Consider the following 22190-nt stretch of genomic DNA (forward strand, 5'->3'; position numbering starts at 1 on the left):
CATGAAGTGATGGGACCAGATGCCATAATCTTAGTTTTCTGAATGTTGAGCTTTAAGTATGGGTTGCTGCTAAGCTGCTGCTAAGTCACTTCAGTCCTGTCCGACTCTGTGCGACCGCATAGACGGCAGGCCACCAGGCTCCCCTGTCCCTGGGATTCTCCAGGCAAGAAAACTGGAGTGGGTTGCCATTTCCTTCTCCAATGCATGAAAGTGAAAAGTGAAAGTGAAGTCACTCAGTCACATCTGACCCTTAGCGGCCCATGGACTGCAGCCTACCAGGCTCCTCCGCCCATGGGATTTTCCAGTCAAGAGTACTGGAGTGGGGTGCCATTGCCTTCTCCCAAGTATGGGTTACTCTATCCTAAATTACTTTAGGATGTCTACTATACTCACATTGAAGTGAAGTGAAGTGAAGTCGCTCAGTTGTGTACGACTCTTTGCGACCCCATGGACTGTAGCCTACAAGGCTCCTCTGTCCATGGAATTTTCCAGGCAAGAGTACTGGAGTGGGTTGCCATTTCCTTCTCCAGGGGATCTTCCCAGTCCAGGGATCGAACCTGGGTCTCCCACTTTGCAGCCAGATGCTTTACCATCTGAGCCACCAGGGATGAAGGAGGATTTAGGGTAGGAAGACAAAAAATTCTTAAAGCACTGATATGTAAAAATTGACAATTCTGAGCTGTTAAACTCATAAGATTAGGGAAAATTTAATAACTTAATTAAATTTATGTGTATGGAATGTATATAGAATTTAAATGTGTATAGAATCTTAAATGTATATAGAATTTATATAATAACTACTAGACTTGTTAAAAATCTTCACTAAGATTATGATTGAAAATGAAATGGTATTAAAATCAGATGCTTGATAATATTTTTGCTATAATGAGTGGCTAGACATTGAATTATCAAGAGTTGATATTCATGAACATTTATAGAAGTAGTACGACAGAAGTTTGGTATGCAATATGCAATTGCAAACTTACACAACAGCAAAAACAAGAGTAAATAAAATACCTGTGGTAGAGTAGCAATTTCTGCCATTCACAAGTAGCAGCCTTATCCAGTATATGAATTAACCCTCAGTTTTTGGTCCTAATGTTTAGTTATAACATGTGTTCACTTGATCCAGGAGATTGTAGAACAGACCTTATTGAGATGGCTGAAATTAGGCTAAACTAAAGTATAATGTGGTTTGTAACCTGCTTAGAGATTAAAAAGATAAATCATGATGTTTACAACCCGAAGAGTCTATGATTCATAAACTATTATCTAAAATGTAATTCACATAACATGTTTTTTTACAGCACACATATGTCAGTAGTGGTCAAGACAACGGCACATATCCAAGCTAAATTATTCTTTGAAAACAGAGGATGGATCTGAAAACATCAGCTTTTCTCTGTCACTAGCAAATAAAATAGCAAGCCAGATAAATTTCCAATTCAAAAGTTCTTTTTATGGCACTTTTACATGAGTAAAGAAGCATCTTAAACACTGCTTGCACTTAATCTTTATTATTAGCTTTAAACCCTGAATTGCATAATACTATATTATAAAATGACATGTTTAAGTACATTGGCTGTTTGATTTAAGATGTATGATAATCAATTCTTGATTTTTATTAGATGTTTTTAAAGTTACTAATTGCATTGAAATAAACAATATCGACTAAGGAAAAACTGATACCTAAACAGAGTACAAATTCTTAAAGAAGCAGCATGAGGTGGATTTTGTGTCCACAGACTATGTTTATAATATCATTATTTGATTTGTAAAGATTAATCTGAAAAATGTTTTTATCCATTTTAAATCAATCTTAGTATTTCTTAAGAAAATAAAGCAGATTCCAAGTAAATTGTGATTACATCTTACCTTGCTGTTTTCCCTTTATTTTTGGTATGTTAGTCAAAGTCTGAACTATTCATGGCAGATGTCATAGACATCCCATTTCCACCTTCCAAAGGTATTTAAAGGATTATATGGAAATCATCCCATTTCTCGTCAACATGCTTGAGCCTACCCAAACAGTAACTATTTCTTGATATTTCTTTGCATACCCAGCACCTTGGACAGTGCCGAGCATAAAACAGGCATTGATCTATTTTGGAGCAGATGAACATATGAATAATTTTGTCCTGATGCTATATTTGTCTTATATATTGCTGGAGATACTAATCACCAGGGCTTGAGCATCTTTATGTTTCACTGTAATGATAGTGCTTGTATGCAAACCACTCCTAAAATGTGTTATTTCATTTTTAATGCAAGGTGTTACTCTTGGAAAATAAAATATTACACTAAAATTCATGTCAATATAAAAATTACTATTTCCAGATATCGATCCTCTTTCACATGCAAAACCAGAATATCAATGTTAGAGAAATTTAAAATAAAAATACTCTTTGTAAAGCAGCGCTTATTTTCTTTCTCATCTTCAAGTTCACCAAGGAATTCTTAAAGGTAAGAAAGAGAACTTCCTACTTCCCTCCACCCACTTCACCCCACCAAAACAAACAAAAAAAAGGAAGGAAAAAGAGAATTTCCAGTCTTATTTTTAAATACTCTTACTGTGGAGCAGTATGGATTATTGTGCATCGTCAAGACATATATTCAGAAGTCCCTCACCGCCACCCCCCGCCCCCCGCTTTAAACTCGTATCTTATAGTAAATAACATTCTTGATGATTCTTGTTACCCACATGCACTACTATGAAGTGGACCACGGTAATTGCTCCTTGTGTTCACAGTGGAGAGAAGAAAATGGAGCGAAGGCAAACCCGTCTGTAAGGGATCGCTGCAAACCGGTTTTTATTCGGTTTGTACTAAATGAGTCGAGGCGTGACAAGAACCCTTTGTCTGCGGGACGACGTATCTGGCGACCATTATCTATCTCCCCGTGGAGACGACGTCTGAAGACTCCGCCCGGGCTGGGGGTGGGGAGGGTGCACCGCGTGGAGAGCTCAACCGAGAATTAAAGTGAGGGAACAAAGAGACCTCCCAGCTGCCGCCCGCCAGCGCCGCGCAGCTGCATCGAGAGACGCCGATCACACCCGGAAGGCTCTTGGAATCCGCCTCCCCGAGACCAGAGCTCAAGTAAATAATTGATGGAGATTGATCCGGCCCAGAACAAAGCTCTGCGGAAAACCAGCGCATCCGATTCCGAGCGGCTTTGGAAGCTTCTGCCAAGGGATATGCGAGTGCAGCGGAACCTATGAGCGCCGCTCCGGGTCTTCCATCTCGGGCGTGGCTCCGGCCCTTTTTTGTCTGCCTGCCACCCTCCCCTCCGCGTCCGCCCCCGCCTTCTCTTCCCTTTTGAAAATAGCCTCTCTTTGGTTACTTCTGCCCTGTCCTCCCTTGCAATCCCGCCCCCTCCCCTGCCCAGGCCTGTGAGGTCAGCTCATGAATATCAGTGCACTTCCCGGGGAGCGTCTGGCACGGCGTGGTACCTCGCGGGTTTGCCGGCTCCGAGCCGCAGCTCCAGCCCCGCCGCGGACGCCGAAGGAGTCATTCGCTCTCCCGGCCGCTGAGTCTCCGCGTTCACATCATTGTTTGGAGAAAGCGAGTGGGTGTGGAACTGGTGCGAACCGGCCCAGAGTCAAAGTGCTCTGCCAGATGGTCGCATATACAATAGTGCGAAGTGAAACTTTCCTCGTCTCCTGAAGACACAATAAATCCTGAAGTCCCCGGAAGATCAGAAGGAAAGAGCTGTCGATTGACTTCAAAAAGCATCGCCTCTGCTAAGAAGTGAGCAGTTCTGCATTTTCTAAAGGGATGGGGATGAGATATAGGGTTGGGTGGGTCAGTGGGCAGATAAAGCTTGAGAGTAAAAGTGTTGGTCTAAACCGTTGCTGGGGTGCTTGCTTGGCGATTTTCGTAAGGGAAGCCTCCAAGAGAGACAGCATCTTGTCACTTTGTGAGAACCACGTGACAGCAGCCAGGTACCTTTGATTGTGGGAGTCGAGTTCCTGGAACTCGAGCTTCCTAACCTGGATTAGAACTATATGGGGGTGAATTAAGCGTTCTCTGGTGGCTTTCAGCTTCAGAGTGGTTATGCCTAATTCAAAATAAAAATAAGGTTGCGTTGGCAGTATAACTTATCTGGGTGATCCACCTTAGTGGGACCTGCCAAATAGCTAGGCCAGGTATTCAGATATTTTCGGAGCACGTTGCTCTGGGAGAACATATAGAAAATAAGTTGATGGACGACTGTTCCTTCACCCTCCCACCATCTCTTCTTTGTTCAGTATTATTTTCCAAACCCAGTTGGAAGGAGATTCCTGAAAGAGAATGGCAGATGGAGGAGCCTTCCCAGTAATATTTCTTTATAAATTGAGGTATTACTACACATTGACTAAGTTATGGTACTTAGACAATATCAGGAATAATGCTAGTACAGTAATTAGCAAATATCTTCTCTAATAATAGGAGCTTTTTTTTTTTTTAAACAGAACTTTCTGCCTAGTCATGCCCTTTTCAGTGCTTTAGAGAGAAATTATATTTCTAAGGAAAAGGCACCTAATTGAATAGCTGAGTAAGCTGAATCAGTAGGGAGAAGAACCCAGGAGGCAATGGGTTTTGAGTTGTTTTCCAGATTTTAAAAGCCAGTAATGGATTTATCTTGAAAAAAAAAAAAAAATACACAGTAGGAGTTAATTGTACCACAGTGAGGATGCACCAGGCTTCTTGGGTGTAGGGTCATTCTGTCTTAATTTGACTTCATGGAAAGGACTGGGCACTTTAAAAGTATAACTTTGCCTGTTAGGTGCCATCTGAGGAGATGCTTAATAATGAAAATGCTTTCTATCTAGCAATTACCCTTAAAACTAAAACGATTCACAAAAACAATGAAATTTGGATAGGTGTAGAAAAGTTACCACTTCTAATTTAAAAGATTTTGCACATTCACAATAAATTATTCAAAAAGTATTTTTAATTTATTTCTCAAAGCTAAAAAATTAATTAAAAGAAAAAATACCTTTAGGGTTGCTAATGATGAAAGCATATAGAAGATTTTAATGCCATATTTTCTTGAAACTGAATTTGATTTGAAGCCATTCATCATTTCTATTTTCTTTCAGTTCTAGTCTAAAGGAAGGAAAATGGGTGCATTTCTCTAATTAAAAGCAACAATAAGGGTTAGATCGGTTTGAGAAGAGTATCATTTATCCATAACAAATTTTCTCTGGGAAAACCCTTTTCATCTAATTGACATTTGAGAATATTAATTAAAACTCTCTCCGCAAAACTAGGATTTGAAATGCAGATATGATAGTGAAGAAACCGAAGTTGAAATATCAAGGTATTAACAATTCTAGCATATGGACATCTTTTCCTTCTGAAGCTTCTTCTTGACCTTATCTTCTTTAAAAAAAAAAAAGAAGAAGAAGAAGAAGAAACAAAAAACTTCCTTCCTCCCATCAATTCCTTTTGACTCCATGCTTGCCATAACCTGCTACCGTGAGAATGTTAGGTTCAGCAGCTTTCAGATCTTCGTTTTACAGCGGTAGAGTGGGGTGGTGATAGCGCCTCCCCGGGCGAAATGAGAATTGACAATTCTGCATCCTATTTGTAAAGTCAAGGCTTCTATAAAGCGCCTTTCAAATCTCATTTTCTAGGGCTTCTCCTGTTGGGGGAATCAGCCTTTGCTCTGTAACAACGCAGACATGCTGTGTGCTTTCCTTCTTTTGTTTCCGTCTCAGATTAGAAAGGAAGGTTGGTGGCAGTGAAGAGGGAAGCGAATGATCTGGTGATGGACTATTGTAAATCACGTCCCTTAGATTCTTCCTAGACCGCCATGAGTCAGCCACCGACGGGGGGCGCTGCCCCTCTCACAGCCGCGGCTCCTGCCGCCACCGGTGCCACTGAGGCTCGCTTGCACCCGGAGGGCAGCAGCAGAAAGCAGCAGCGTGCTCAGTCACCCGCTAGACTGAGGGACAATTCTGTCCGACAGGCAACCGCGACCACCCGGGCCCCAGTAGGGGCTGGCACTAAACTCAATTCTAGTCGACAGCAGCAGCTGCAGCAGCAGCAGGGCAACAAGACCGGGAGCCGCTCAGCGCCTCCGGCCAGCGCCCGGGGAAGCGGAGGCGGAGCGGAGAAGGCCGCGCCCCCGGCGCCCAAGGGGGCGGCCTCGGGAGCTGTCCAGCCTGTAGCTGGTGCTGAAGCAGCCCTAGTGGCGACCGTGGCCCCGGTGGGTGTCAGGAGGCCTGGTCTGTCGGAGGAGCCGCTCCGGGAGCTAGAGCCCGCGTCCTCTAAACTCGGGGAACCCCCTCCGCTAGGAGAAGGAGGAGGAGGGGGTGGGGAAGGAGGAGGAGCCGTCAGTGGCTCCGGGGAAAGGGAGGGGGGCGCTCCGCTGCCACCGCCGCCGCCCAGGGGCTGGCGAGGGAAAAGCGTCCGCGCTCAGCAGAGGGGCGGCAGCGGCGGGGAGGGGGCCTCCCCTTCGCTATCCTCCTCCTCCTCTGCGGGCAAAACCCCAGGCCCCGGCAGCAGAAATTCCGGTCTTGGCGTGGTGGCGGGTGGCGGCGGTGCTGGAGGGAGCTACTGGAAGGAAGGATGTCTGCAGTCTGAGCTCATCCAATTCCATCTGAAGAAAGAGCGGGCAGCGGCGGCGGCCGCGGCTCAGATGCACGCTAAGAACGGCGGCGGCAGCAGCAGCAGCCACCGCAGCTCTCCGGTCGCCGGCGCCCCTGCCGTTTGTGAGCCCCTGGCGGTCCCTCCCGCTTCCCCAATGGCGGCGGCGGCAGAGGGCCCCCAACAGAGCGCAGAGGGCAGCGCGAGCGGCGGGGGCATGCAGGCGGCTGCGCCCCCTTCGTCGCAGCCGCACCCGCAGCAGCTCCAGGAGCAGGAAGAAATGCAGGAGGAGATGGAGAAGCTGAGGGAGGAGAACGAGACTCTCAAGGTGAGTGGCGGAGGGGGCGGGGGGGTGCGGTTGGGGGAGGGGAGGAGTGGGCCTCGGAGGATTAGGGCGTGTCCTGGCAAAGTGAGAGGCGGCTAACCCTCTCTCACTTAAAGAAGAAGGGAAGGGGGACAGGAAATGAGAAGAGGGGGTTCCTAGGCCCCTTCCGGATCTCAGAGGGCTCGAGATCAGTAGCGTTAGGTTTTTATTTGGCTCCAAATCCGGGCCTTCGTTTCTCTGGTTATTATGGTTTGTCTCACTTTTTCATGGAGAGCACTCGAGTTAGGAGAGCGAGGGAAGGCCAAGGGCCCGTTTCCTTAGTTTCTTGTTCGTTCAGCTCCGTGTCATCCCTGTCCCATGGAAAGGGGCCGCTAAAGCTGAGGATTTGGAGTTGGAATGGGGTATACGTGCTATGTGTCCGAGGGGTGTGGTGGGGTGGGGGGGCGAGGCCAGTTTTGATCCGCGGCCTGTCCCCGCCTCAGAACGAGATCGATGAGCTGAGGACCGAGATGGACGAAATGAGGGACACTTTCTTCGAGGAGGACGCCTGTCAACTGCAGGAAATGCGCCACGAGTTGGAGAGAGCCAACAAAAACTGCCGGATCCTGCAGTACCGCCTCCGCAAAGCCGAGCGCAAGCGGCTCCGCTACGCGCAGACCGGCGAGATCGACGGGGAGCTGCTGCGCAGCCTGGAGCAAGACCTCAAGGTCTGCGGCGGGCGCGGGGGACGGGACGGGGGTGGGGACGCGGATCCAGGGCTCTTTGCGTCGAAAGGCCTTCAGTGGGGAGAGGCCAAGAGCTTTAGGGACGCGGGAGTTTTCGCAGCGCCTATGACAGCAATTCAAGGTCCGGGAAGGGGAGGAGGAGGAACAGACAGGTGGATGTGAGAGTCCTGTGTGTACGGAAGGTCTTTCGGAGGGCGAGCTCGGGGTACTCTCCTGGGAAGGAACCGTGACTCTTACCGAGGTGGGAGGAGGGCGCCTCCCTCCCTAGCGGAACAAGGGTGTGGCAGAGCGCCGGCTCCGGCCTGGATCTGGCTTCCAGAGAGCCTCCTCCAAATGCAGGCCGAGTGGATGGATTCAGGCACTCAGGAGCAGCGCGGTGAAGACTCCTCGGGGGAGTTGAAGCCCAGAATAGGGACAGCTCCGGGGAAGATACTAGAATTGAGATTTCTCTCTGAAAGCCGCCCCCCCCCCCCCAATCCCCGCCTTCTTCCAGAAGTCCTTCCTTTCTGTACTTAACCATTTCAACCACTCCCAGAAAGGAACACTGTCTCGTGTGGTTCCTTTAGGAAAAGTAATGGGAGAGTGAGCTAAATGAAAGAACCTTGTTCTTAGTGAAGTAGCTCCTTCAGAATCTCTGCCAGTGGAGAAATTTCAGCTTGGAAACGCGAGTTTGGGGCAGGTGCGGTCTGTTCATTGGGTTTGACTGTAGGCAGATTCATGGACAATGCAAATCAGATGTTATCTTGACTGTCTTGGACAACAAATGAAATGCGATTTCAGTTGTATTAATTTCATCAAGATATCAAAACTGAGTGTAATTATCTTTTTTTTTTTAAGCTATGGGAAAACATTTTATGCAAGTTGTATTATTTCTTTTTCCTTTTTCTGACATTTGTGGAATGTCGGTCGTGCACCAGGCACTTTGGCAAGCCTTGTTCCGTACATTATTATTTCACTTAGTTCTCAAGGGGAAAAAAAAAAAAACTATGAGGTAGAGATTATTAATAACATAATTTCCCAGGTGACAAGATGACCCCTTTACAGAAGTTAAGCACCCAGCCCCTAACTCTGGAACTTGGCTAGTAAGTGGTCAGCCTGGCTCCTTACCTAGTCTAGATTCACTGTCTGTGTCCTAAGTCACTGAACCAAACTACTTCACTTTTGTTCCAAACTCTAAAATTTCTGAGGTAATCTTAAAACAGGAGGCAAAAATGCACACACTAATTTTTTTAACTTAATCTTAAAGATTAAAATGTTTCATAAAACTAAGCACCGAGAATGATAGGATCAAAATTCAAGCCCCAGACTCTACCTGGAAAAATTTTATTTTCAAGTGTTTTAAAATAAGTGATAATGGGGGCACCCGGAATGAGAGGAGATTTGTGAAATTTCTCTACGCATAGTAAAACACGATTGAACATTTATAACCATGATATCATGTAGACATTAAGGGAACAGAGTGTAGAACCAGACTACCTGGCTGCTTGTTAGCTCTGTTACCTTGAGCATATTACTTTACCGTGATGAGCCTCAGTTTTCCTCATCTATAAAATAGGAATAATACTCAAACCTATCTTGTGGGATTGTTGTGGTGGTTAAATGGTTTATATGTGTGAATGGTTTATATGTAAAGCATCTGGAAGGATGCCTGGCATATGGTAGGTACTATATACGTATTGGCTCTAATACTTTTAATGTAACTAGTCCATTTATTGTATTGTCTTTAATTATATTTTACTGGTAAAAAACACTTTAATTTAGGTTGCAAAGGATGTATCTGTGAGACTTCACCATGAGTTGGAAAATGTGGAAGAAAAGCGAACAACAACAGAGGATGAAAATGAGAAACTGAGGCAACAGCTTATAGAAGTTGAGATAGCAAAGCAAGCATTACAGAACGAACTGGAAAAAATGAAGGAGGTTAGTAATTGGTTATCTCATGGCATGTTGTGTATATTTAGCTCTTCATAGAGAGTGCCAAAGACTAATATGACTGTTAAAGTAATTCCATTTTTATGATTGTAGGACAGTTTGTTGTTCTCACCCAATATAGTTACAGATACAAGCTTTCATACCAATAAATAAGTAGCAAAGAAATAATTCTGACCTCTGCCCTGCTTCTGACTTGACATATATGAACTGTGACTGATGCTTTGTGTGTGCCCTCTAAATGGATGTTAGTGAAATAAATTACACAGCTATGCCAAACCCAAAGGGTATCACAAGTATGAAGGACTGAGCCTTCAGTTAGTTGAGGGGGAAGTGCTAATCCTGTGAGATTTCTCCAGAGTTCATAGAACCACAGACTTTTAGGATGAAAAAGACCATCAAGGCAATTCAATATGATCTAACTGTTGCTTGACTCCTCCTTATAACACAACCCCCAAATGATCTAATGCTTAGAGGATCACCAGCACCCAGCCCTTAAGATCTTCTCTTGCAACCCCATGACTGTAGCCTGCTAAGCAACTCTGTCCAAGGGATTCTCCAGGCAGGAATACTGGAGTGGGTTTCCATTTCTTAATTTTATCACAGCATAACTCTGTTTAAGATTTTCTTTCGAGTTGAAATTTATTTACTAGTAAGTTTAATACATTCATCTTAGTCCTACTCGTTCAAGTAGAAGAATCAGAGTTCTCTTCCACTTTAGCTACTAGACGATTCTTAGCAAGTTTCCCTGAATCTTCTCAAAGAACAAAATCAGTAATAAGAAAATAACTAGAGAGTAAAAGAAACAGAAAAGATATATCAAGAAATAATTAGCTTTGTGGTAAGTAACAATTGGAAATAAAATAGTATTCTTCCTTGAAAACTGCCTGAAAACGTATGGTGCAACTTGTGAAAAGCATTATTGAAAATTAGCAAATACACATGTGGTTCTCTGAACATGTAAATGAAAATCCTGATCTTTCCATACACTAATTGAGATATTGCACTTTCCATTGCTGTGCTTATCTCAAAGTGGTATAAACATGTAACTACACCCAGGTAAGTGTTATTCGCTCGGTTGAGTCTGGCTCTTTGTGACCCCGTGGACGATGGCCCGTCGGGCTCCTGTCTGTGGAATTCTCCGGGTGGAAATGCTGAAGTGGGTGGTCATTCCCTTCTCCAGGCGATCTTCCTAACCCAGGGATCGAACCTGGGTCTTCCTCATTGCAGGCAGAGTCTTTACCATCTGAGCCACCAGGGAATCCCTGAGGGACCCAGAGTGAAGGAAAAACTGACATTCTTTTAACAATGAATTCTTTTAACATTTCTTTTAACAAAGCTTATTCCCTAGATGTTTACAGTGAAATTCCTTTGGAATGTACATGGTGTGTAGTATCTTCCCAATAAAACTTCTCATTCAGCTTTTACTAGGATTTCTTTTAGAAACAGAGGATGGATGGCAAAGATTAAATAACATAGAACCTCCTTTTCAAGTAAAACCAAGACTTTAAGAAAAGCTCAAGTTTGTTTTGGGATTAAAACCCTTAAATTTTTCCTGCTCTAAGTGAGTTTTATTGGTGAGTGAATAGCTTCCATGAGGCAACCATTTTCCACACAGATCACCAACTCTCTATTTCATTAGCAGTGACCTCAACTTGACTCCAAATTTAACTGTACATGTCTAACCTCAAGGGCAGCTTCTCCAGCAAAACCCAGGTTGTCCTTATTTTGCTTTCTAAAGCAATGTGTGTACTGTAATTGGTTCATGATGATGGTGATTAGTATATTAATAAAGCTATTGTTCCCTGGGGGAAATAAATGCAACTACAACGTAACAATGAAAACATCAGTAGTCAAGAACATGTGGCAGGAATTTGTAGAAAGCTGTTTCAGTGGGATAAACTATTTTACGGTCAAAGTTTCTACTTATTTTACATTATCATGTAAACACTTTTAACATGACAAATCAGAGCAACATCATTGTACTGATACGTGATTTTTAGCTAGTACCTGAGGGTGGCTGTGTGCTACAGTAGAGACAGCCACAGGGCTGTCTTCACCAATAACTTATTGGGTGACTTAAAAGTTCTCCAACTTCTATTTGCCTCAGTGTATTCAGTTGTAAAATGTTACTTTCAATGATTTCAGTGAGTCTCAGCACCTTCTGCAACGATCATGCTTTTTATTGTGAAATCTGGGACATTGCCATTTAAGATTTTTTCCCCTAAATTTGAGAAATCAAATATTAACATAGGTATAAAGATGTTTCTTCGATAATAATATACAGTTGAAGTTTGTGAAAAATGGAAAGTTTGATTGCCAGGAAAATGGAAAGTTTGATTGCCAGGAAAATGGAAAGTTTGATTTCCTTACTTTTTAAATTAAGGAAGTAGCTGGGGCTGTCATAACAGAATACTACAGAGTGGCTTAAATATAGACATTTATTTTCTAAATAAATAGGTCCAAAAATCAAGATGTTAGCAGGGCTGGTTTCTTCTGAGGGCTGTGAAGGAAGGATCTATTCCAGGCCTCTCTCCTTGGCTCATAAATTGGATCTTCACGTAGACATGGCATTCACTTTGTCTGTGATCAAATTTCCCCTTCTTATAAGACACCAGTCAAAATAGATTAGGACCTACTGCAATGACTTTTTTAAGGCTTGATTGTCTCAGTAAAGACCCTCTCCAAATAAGGTTGCGTTCTGAGATATTTGCTTGGGGTACGATTTCAACATGTAAATTGGGGCAAGGGGTATAATCCAGCCCATAAGAGTAGCTGTTAAATACCTTCTTAGTAACAAGCAAAAAGAAAGCTCGTTGTCACATACATAAATAAGGCTTCATTCCTTATTCAGACCTTACTTGCATTCTTCCGTATTCTTTGTCTAGGCAATTAAAAATTTTCAAGTCGAAACAAACTTCACTAATTACAAGGGATGAAAAAGAAATGCCTTGTGATTTGGTATTATATGAATGTTTTTCAAGTGACTACCTGAAAAGTTGGGTTTAAGAATGGCATAAGAGCTTTCTGATTTTCATCCTGTGTCTGGGAAAGGGGAAGATTCCTGTAAACTGCCTGGCCATTAGCCAGAGAGATGGGACCTCTTCTGTCTTTAAAGTCAAAATAATCTTACTGCCAACAACAACAAAAAAGAAACCTGGGGATATCCTCATTGTAAAACTACATTTCATTGATTCTGTCTCCCATACTTTTTTCTTATAACCATTTCCTCCTTCGGGGTTCTAACTCTGAGTTGGGAAAATACTCTTGCTGCATTAGGCAGTGTGAGTGTATGTTCATGCCAAAAAGGAAATTCTCATGCACCTGGGAAGAATAAAAGCCAAACCCAGCCTGGGTTCGATCCCTGGGTTGGGAAGACCCCCTGGAGAAGAGAATGGCAAGCCACATCAGTGTTCTTGCCTGGAGAATCCCATGGACAGAGGAGCCTTGGCGGGCTACAGTCCATGAGGTCGCAAAAAGTTGGGCACAACCAAGCAAGTAACACTTTCACTTTCATCAGGACATCAGCTTTTAAAGTAACCTTTTATTTTTAAAATGGGCTCTAAAATAGCATTCAGTTTGGGAATTTGAGTGGTGGTAGGGAAAATAAATGGAAATAAAGAGGAAGGGAGAGAAAGCAGAAAAATATCTGAAGGATTTTAAATATTGTTCTAAAGAGAAAATGAAAAATATTCTGGCAAGAAAGTTTTGTAGTCATATGAAGGTCAGTTGAGGTTGACCTTCATAATGTTCTAAAGTATCAAAGATAGAAAAAGTAGTTTTAAATATGTTTAAAAATCAGAAATGTTTCACTTACAAAAAATAAGATTTTTGTAATGCTGATTTTGTTAGCTTCTAAAAAGATAAATATAAAAACTGAGGTGCAATCGTAACTGGCTTACTTTGTGCAGTAGAGGTCATGGGTTTGGAGCTGACTTGTCCCCCATCTGATTGCAACAACTTCAGTTAATTATCTGCTTTTATGGGTGTAAAACAGAAACAGTTTTTAAGTCTTTGGTGAGTGTTAATCACACAATTGTTAGCCCTTTGTGGTGTCCTACCAGTGGAGTAAAGAGAACCAGGCCAAGCTTTCCATTATGAAAACAATGTACTAGTTATGGAGTAAAATCATAAAATGTCAAACAGAATATACTAGAGAGAATCAGTCTTCCAACTCACAGAGTTTGGTTACTTGTATGGAGTCATATAGATGTTGAACAGCACAGCAGGGACCAGTACGCCATCTGTCAGAGTTTGCAAACCGTTTACTGGGAGTTTAACTGGCTTCGAGGGTGTTGACCAATCCCTCTCGGGGTTGGTGGCTGTACAAGGTCCCATGCACCTGCTCACATCCATCTGCTTATCTTCTCCCCCTGAGAACACAGAGTAAGCACCAGGGGTTCAGAAGAGTTGAGTAGAGGCAGGATGGATGTAATTAGCTGATTCTACTGCTACTCATTGCCTGTATTGAAACAGCTGATGTTCTGCCAACTGCAAACAAGAGGGACCTCTCAGGATGCTGGCTTGAAATCTTAATTGCATTCTCATCGCAATTATAAAACATTGATAGAGACTGGCAATATGCTTTCTTGCAGCAGAAAAATGCCGTTACCTTTATGTAACTTAGTAAAACTGATTTTCTGTCTTTCAGCATCACAATCAGTGAGATAGAGGTTTTTTTAAAAGTTATTTTATGGAACCAACAATCAACCTTTGGAATTCCGAATTGGGGTACTGCACCTCTAGCATGAGAATATCGAGGGGTCAGGGACTGCCCTGGTGGTCCAGTGGTTGAGACTCTTGTTTCTGATGCAGGGGGTGCTGGTTCCATCCCTGGTTGGGGAAGTAAGATTCCACATGCCAGGCATTGTGGCAGGAAAGGAAAAAAAAAAATAAAAAGAATATAGAGGAGGCTATTTACAGTATGGAGAAGGCTCTGTGAGGGGTGAGTCTCTGCTACAGTTAAGTGAAGGTCACTGCCCTTCATGAAGTCTTACCTCTGTAGAAACCACCTTGATTTTCAAAGCTTTGAAAGCCCTGTGCTCTTCAGAATGAAGGGGTCTTCTCATGTCACCTCTAAAGTCTGGCATTTGGAGAAGCATTGGTGATAGATATTTGAGAAATGAATGAACCAACAGAAGTTCTTTAAAGACCTTTTGTCTTTGAACATAAAAAAGGAGAAAAAGAGTAAATTAGATGATGATGATGAGAATGTTTATTAGATCTTTTTAATTTCAGAATCTGTACTCTTTGTATTGTCTCATCCCCAATCCCAACCCCAAAATCTCAAAATAAATTAATTTTCTTAACTTTTTCTGCCTGTTGCTCTAGGGAGCTCTTAACTGGCCTACTGCAATAGCACCATCTATCTTGGGACTTTTATTTTCTGTGCACTTGGTTAATATAGCCTATCTATTGCCGTGAACTTTCACTCTAGAACACGACAATAATTAGTACTATAAATTTCAACAGTAGTGTCTTTTTAAAATTTTTATAGAGTACATGGAGATTATAGCTGTTTATTCAGACTCTTTGTACAGACAGAACACTTTAATAAACAAATGCTTTTCCTGCGTTTTTACAGTTACCTGCTTATTTTCTTATGTAAGATAAAGAGCTGATGGTAACCATGCTGCATTTTGATTGGGCATGTTTAAGGTGCAACAAGAAATTCTGAGTGATAAATCGGCAAAGAAACAGCCCTAAAGACGTTAAAGTGGGGAATTTCTTTGGCATCCAAGTTACTTCTCCCTGGTCCTGGTAGTTAACTTATGGTCTGAAAAATGGAATAGTAGTCATTGATCTTTATGGTGAAATTACCATAAATATTTTGAAATGTATCAATTAAATACTATGACTGTAGTCACATCTTCTCAGAGGCCTTAGTTTGTTGAGTAACACAGGCAGGAATAAAAGAAACTAAAGTAAACGCAAAGCATAATGTGGCACCTAAGCATAGGAAAGCTTGTCTTCAAGGTTACCAATCGTTGGATTTGTAAAGATGCATTAATTTACGAATTGTAAGCTTTGTTGGATTTTTTAAAAATGAAATCACATTTGCAGTTGTATGCACTTTGAAGTGATTCCCAAGGCTCATTTGGGTAAATGGCCCTTTTCTTTTACCCACATGCCAAGCTCTCAGTAAAAGCAAAGTGGTTCACAGATCAGAACATGCCTATTGGTGAAACATACTGATTTTTTATTATAAGTTTCAAATTTATGTTTTTCTCCACGTCAGCAGTACACACCCTATATAATGGATCAGATTACAGTTCCTTTCTTGGCTGGAATTTCGAACTTTATATTCTTGAAACAGTAAGGCACTAAACAGATGATGAATTCTTAAAATAACGGACTAAGCCTCTGCCCCTTGAGTACATATGCAGTTCCCAAGGCTTTGTAGGAATTGTTCAATAAATGTATGTTGAAACATTTATTGGAATGTTCAATAAATGTATGTTCTGTTTGCTGATAAACCATATCTGTGGGAACTAAGTCTCTACTCTGGACTCTGCCAGTTTAACAGAGGCTCTAGGGGCTTCCCTCATAGCTCTGTTGGTAAGGAATCCACCTGCAATGCAGGAGACCCTGGTTCGATTCCTGGGTGGGGAAGATCCGCTGGAGAAAGAAAAGGCTATGCACTCCAATACTCTGGCCTGGAGAATTCCATGGACTATACAGTTCATGGGGTTGCAAAGTCAGACACGACTGAGCGACTTTCACTGGGGCTCTAGACTGAACTTTGAGTGGCCTGAGCAGCTGACCTGTGTTTCCGTGCATTTATGGAAGCATGTGACCTACATAGTCAGTGAAAAGTAGCTTGCTTCCCTGACTTCTGTATCTAACCTACCTTAAAAAGGGATTTGAATGGTTCTCAGTCAATTGAGCCACACTGTTGTTGCTAAAGCTCAGGGCTTCTCATTGAAATAAAGAGTTTAAAATTTGGTCACAGAAAAATTCTGGGACCATGAAGGAAAACTTAATCCGTAGATGTACACTATTAATCTAAGTTAAGTAGCAATCAAGGCAGAGGGAGAAATATTGGAAGAAATTCTCACCTAGCTGTGATCAGATATAAAGGCAACCCCAGGCCTAGAGCAACCATGAAGAAAATCAATTCTAAACAGACTTTATATGTTGATGGATGGCAGCCAGTGGATGGATGAGCCTTTGTTACAATTGTCAGTTCTCATCTATACAATCAATAAATTAGGAATTTAAATTTTGCTGAAAATACAGTTAAGACATTTTGTCATTAGCTGTGAATTTTAGGGTGATTTATTTGAAAAAACCTCATATGTCATGGAGTTTAGAAACTGGCTTTGCCTCATCTCTCATTTCCTATGTTGCTGGTAAGTCTCTTCAGTCATGTGTGACTCTGTGTGACCCCATAGACAGCAGCCTACCAGGATCCCCTGTCCCTGGGATTCTCCAGGCAAAAACACTGGAGTGGGTTGCCATTTCCTTCTCCAACTCATTCCCTATAATGTTGAACAATAATTTGAAAGGTGTAGGCCTTAGTTTCTTTACTCATAAATGTAGAAATTAAACTGAATACTCTCAAGAAAAGTGTCATTTTCTCCTTGATAAAGTTATCCATCTCTGTGTTCCCTGAAAATTCTATTTGTAGTCAGGATGCCATTTCATTTCACTACTGTTATTTTATTACTGTAATTATTTTTTCATTTATACAATCAACAATATTTACTGAATAGTAATTTAACACCTGCTATAATGTGACCCTGAGTTCAATCCCTGGGTTGGGAAGATCCCCTGGAGGAGGGCATGGCAACCCACTTCAGTATTCTTGCCTGGAGCATCCCCATGAACAGAGGAGCCTGGCAGGCTACAGTCCATGGGGTCACAAAGAGTCAGAGATGATCGAGCAATTAAGCACAGCACAGCACATAATGTGGCCATATGGATGCCCCTGGAGAAGGAAATGGCAACCCACTCCAGTATTCTTGCCTGGAGAACTCTATGGACAGATGCTCCCCTGTCTACAGGCTACAGTCCGTGGGGTTGCAAAGAGTTGGACATGACTGAGTGACTAACACACTACACTTTATGGATGCCACAGAGGCTACCGAGATGCAGGTATCAGAATGTTGCATTAAACTGAGAGTGTGCACTCACTGAGGGCTCTGCTGAAGGGTTTTAACCACAGAGACCTGCAATGCTCTCTTTGGTTGTTGCTACTATTCAGCATCTAAGGAGCTGGTTTACTGTGGAAATCAGAACTGAAGACGCTATGTGAGGGGGCAAGAACAAGTGAAGCTTTCTGAATAATCTGTTGTTGTTCAGTCGCTCAGTCGTGTCCGACTCTGCGATCCCATGAACTGCAGCACACCAGGCTTTCCTGTCCTTCGCCATCTCCCAGCATTGGCTCAAACTCATGTCCATTGAGTCAATGATGCCATCCAACCTTCTCATCCTCTGTCACCCCTTTCTTCTCAGGGGTGCCCTCAGTCTTTCCCAGCATCAGGGTCTTTTCCAATGAGTCGACCCTCCGCATCAGGTGGCCAAAGTATCGGAGCTTCAGCTTCAGCATCAGTCCTTCCAGTGAATATTCAGGGTTGATTTCCTTTAGGATGGACTGGTTGGATCTCATTGCTGAGCCCCGCTCAGAGTATTCAGTAGTTTTACTGCACCAGTGGCCTCAGGAGGTATCTAAATCCCATGGTAACTAAAGAATTCACCATCTTTTCCAATTAGTAATAAACCACAGTATGGAATGATAGCATCTAGATAGTCTAAGTTTTTGACTGTAATTCTCTGCAGTGAAATCTGCCCTGGAAGGCTGATCGGTTTTCACCCTAAGGTGTGTGGCATGAGTTAATGAGTGCTGGTCATTAGTTAAACATCCAAATGTTTGTTTTATGCTATTATTGAAATAATATGAGACTTCTCTGATGCTTTTTTTTCTATTTATTTTTTATTGAAGGATAATTTCTTTACAGAATTTTGTTGTTTTCTGTCGAACCTCAACATGAATCAGCCATAGATGTATACATACATCCCCTCCCTTTTGAACCTCCCTCCGCCTCCCTCCCCATCCCACCCCTCTAGGTTGATACAGGGCCCCTGTTTGAGTTTCCTAAGCCATATAACAAATTACCATTGGCTATCTATTTTACATATAGTAATGTGAGTTTCCCTTTTACTCTTTCCATCTCACCCTCTCCTCCCTTCTCTCCCCATGTCTGTAAGTCTGTTCTCTATGTCTTTTTCTCCATTGCTGCCCTGTAAATACATTCTTCAGTACCATTTTTCTAGATTCTAAGTATGTGCATTAGAATATGATATTTATCTCTCTCTCTCTGATGCACTTCACTCTGTATAATAGGTTCTAGGTTCATCCACCTCATCAGAACTGACTCAAATGAGTTCCTTTTAATGGCTGAGTAATATTCCATTGTGCATATGTACCACAACTTCTTTATCCATTCATCTGTCGATGGGCATCTAGGTTGCTTCCATGCTCTAGCTGTTGTAAATAGTGCTGCAATGAACAATGGGATACATATATCTTTTTCAATTTTGTTTCCTCAGGGTATATACCTAGGAGTGGGATTGCTGGGTCATATGGTGGTTTTATTCTTAGTTTTTTAAGGAATCTCCATACCGTCTTCCATAGTGGTTGTATTAATTTTCATTCTCACCAACAGTGCAAGAGCATTCCCTTTTCTCCACACCCTCTGCAGCATTTATTGTTTGTAGACTTTTTGATGATGACCATTCTGACTGATGTGAGGTGATATCTCACTGTAGTTTTGATATTTCCATTTCTCTAATAATGAGCGATGTTGAGCATCTTTTCACGTGTTTGCTAGCCATCTATATGTCTTCTTTGGAGAAATGTCTGTTTAGGTCTTTTTCCCACTTTTTGATTGGGTTGTTTGTTTTTCTGGCATTGAGTTGTATGAGCTGCTTGTATATTTTGGGAATTAATCCTTTGTAAGTTGTTTCATTTGCGTTTATTTTTTCCTGTTCTGAGGGTTGTCTTTTCATCTTGCTTATAGTTTCCTTTGCTGTGTTCTCTGATGCTTTTTAAAGGTGAAAGTCTTTATATTTCTAAGCGTGAAATAATTATTTTGAGATGGCTTGGCTTGTGTGTGTGTGTATGTGTGTGTTTGTGTGTGACAGACAAAAATCTCATGTAGAACCAGCTCTCATTTAACAATCTAGTCCATTCCTTACTCAGGGTGTAGCTGTGCCTGACTTCTCCCCGTGGTGCGTTAGGCTTTGGGATCTAAACTACCAACACTGTTCTCTACCACTGCCCTCTACCCATGGCCACTCTTGGCTACCTGAGAATGGCCCTGCCTCTAGCAGTGGCATAAAATGCATCTGTTCTCTGTCTCAGCCTTTTCCTTGAGCCTAGAATCCCCAAACTTTGATCTGACTTTAATTTAGCAAGTATTTTTAAACATTTACTGAGTGTGTACATATAGTGTGTATAAGGGAATAACAGTTAATGTCACCATGAGAGTAGTCCCTGGACTCAAGTTAATTACTTTCTGATGGAAAAGATGGTCTTGTAGAGGTTTTATTTGACAGCAAAGTATTTGCATTCCTGTGCTGAATACTTTCGGGCTTCCCAGGTGATGCTGGTGGTAAAGAACCCGCCTTCCAATGCAGGAGACATAAGAGATGTGGGTTAACTCCTGGGTGGGGAAGATCCCCTGGAAGAGGGCACGGCAACCCACTCCAGTGTTCTTGCCTGGAAAATCCTATGGACAGAGGAGTCTGGCAGGCTATAGTCGATAGTGTCACAGAGTCGGACTCTGCTAAAGCGACTCAGCATGCACACTGGTGTTCGCTGTCTCATCGGTGAGCACTGTGAAGACAGGGCCCCACCTATTGTGATCACTGTCGCACTCCATCCAGCTCAGTGCCTGGCTTGTAGTCAATGAGACCCTGTGCTTCTGTAATATTGTAACAACTGATATTTCATATTTCACTTGTCTGTAGCTTTTTTCTGCACTAGAGTGTAAATTTCCTGAGGGTAAGGACTGAGTCTGTCTTATTCACCACTGTATCCACAACAACTGGAAGTTGTTGACAACATTGGACAAGCAATAAATAATTTCTAATGAGCGGATGAATGGAAATTAGGAAAGGTGTTTCAGGCCCTCTTTTGCAGAGAGGACAGGAAGCTGACTCAGAATCAGGGCTCTTTCTTTGGTTGCTGAGATTGTACAAACAAGACGAGAAGGAAGTAGATGACTAACTCCAGCGCCACCCCACTTCCAGCATTAGAGGTCTCTTGAGACTTTCCTGCCTCCTAGAAATTTCCAGGCCTCTACCTTGCTTCCTGAAAACCCCAATTATTCCCCAGAAGCAGCAAGTCTTCCCTGAAACAAGATTTCATTGGCTTCTTGGAAGGGGAGATGACACTGACATCCTGGGCATCGAATCTGCAGTTGAACTTCCATGTTCTTTGGTGAGAAATCGTGAACTGCAGGTTTAGAGAATGGAAGAAGACTGCAGATCCTTTCACCCTCAAAGACTTATCTAAATTTACTTTAAATGGCCAATGTTTGGGACATTCAATTAGCAGTTAATTTGGCCTGGGAGATGTGGAAAATCACCCCAGGGCTGCAGTTGTTCAATAGCCATCAGTGTTGAGTGCTAATTATAAGCCAGTCACTTTATGTATCATTGTGTTAATAGTTTCATTTTCGAGATGAACACTTAATGCTCAGAAAATAGGCCAGGTCCGCATCAGTCCATCTACCTCCAAACCCCTGTCTCCACTGGCCAGCTTGGTCTCACTGCAGAGTCTCAGGCTGCCACTTCATCTTTTTCCTGACCCCACAAATGACCTGTCCTCTATAGGCACCTCAGTACTTCTGGAATCTTCAAGGTCTGCATCTCCAGCACACATTTAGGGAATGCTCTGGACAAGCATTAAGAGAATACTTTCAAGATGTCTATAAGAAAAATCTCTTTTATCTCACAAAAAAGGGAATCTTTGAAGAAAAAAAAAAAACTAAGAACATAAAGCTAGAAAAATATTTTCAGGTCTGTTGATCCTGCCTGTTCTTTTTACAGACTTAATACCTGTGTTTTTTCAGATAGATTTGTTAATGGCTGACTCTTGTTTAGTCGCTAAGTCATGTCTGTTTTGCGACCCCATAGTTTATAGCCCACCAAACTCTTCTGTCCATAGGATTTCCCAGGCGAGAAGACTGGAGTGGGTTGCCATTTCCTTCTCCAGGGGATCTTCTGAACCAGGTATCAAACCTGTGTCTCCTGAATTGGCATGCAGATTCTTTACCACTGAGCTACCAGGAAAGCCCAACTCTCAGTTTAATCACTGAGAGTGATTTTCCTTTAATTTATTAAAGGAAATAATTAAAATAAATAATTTTAATTTATTAAAGGAAATAATAAAAAATATTAAAGGAAATAATTTATTAAAGGAAATATAAAGTGATTTTCCTTTATTTTCCTTTAATTTTTTAAAGGAAAATAAGTATGTTCCCTGTCCAATCTGTTCACAAGGATAACAGGAGATAAAATGTGAAAGTGCTTGAAAAACTGTCAGGTATGATGTAGACATCAGATTTTGTTGTTAATATAATAATAATAATAATAATATCAAATAGCTCTAGATTAGCCGATTAAGACAAC

General features: G+C 42.3%; 1 protein-coding gene across 1 annotated transcript in view; it reads left to right on the forward strand.

Annotated features, from left to right (window-relative positions):
* The first annotated feature begins 3608 nt into the window (after positions 1-3608).
* Positions 3609-22190, forward strand: part of MTCL3 (MTCL family member 3) — a 66093-nt gene continuing 47511 nt past the window's right edge. Inside the window, exons 1-4 of the mRNA XM_086316971.1 lie at positions 3609-3746; positions 5702-6900; positions 7380-7604; positions 9384-9542. Coding sequence (XP_086173097.1) covers positions 5797-6900; positions 7380-7604; positions 9384-9542 — 1488 coding nt within the window. The 5' untranslated portion in view covers positions 3609-3746; positions 5702-5796. The remainder of the gene's footprint in view (positions 3747-5701; positions 6901-7379; positions 7605-9383; positions 9543-22190) is intronic.

The sequence above is a fragment of the Bos grunniens genome, chromosome 9 (assembly GCF_055505025.1).
Source record: "Bos grunniens cultivar Pamir isolate PY7600 chromosome 9, Bosgru_T2T1.0, whole genome shotgun sequence".
Classification (NCBI taxonomy): domain Eukaryota; kingdom Metazoa; phylum Chordata; class Mammalia; order Artiodactyla; family Bovidae; genus Bos; species Bos grunniens.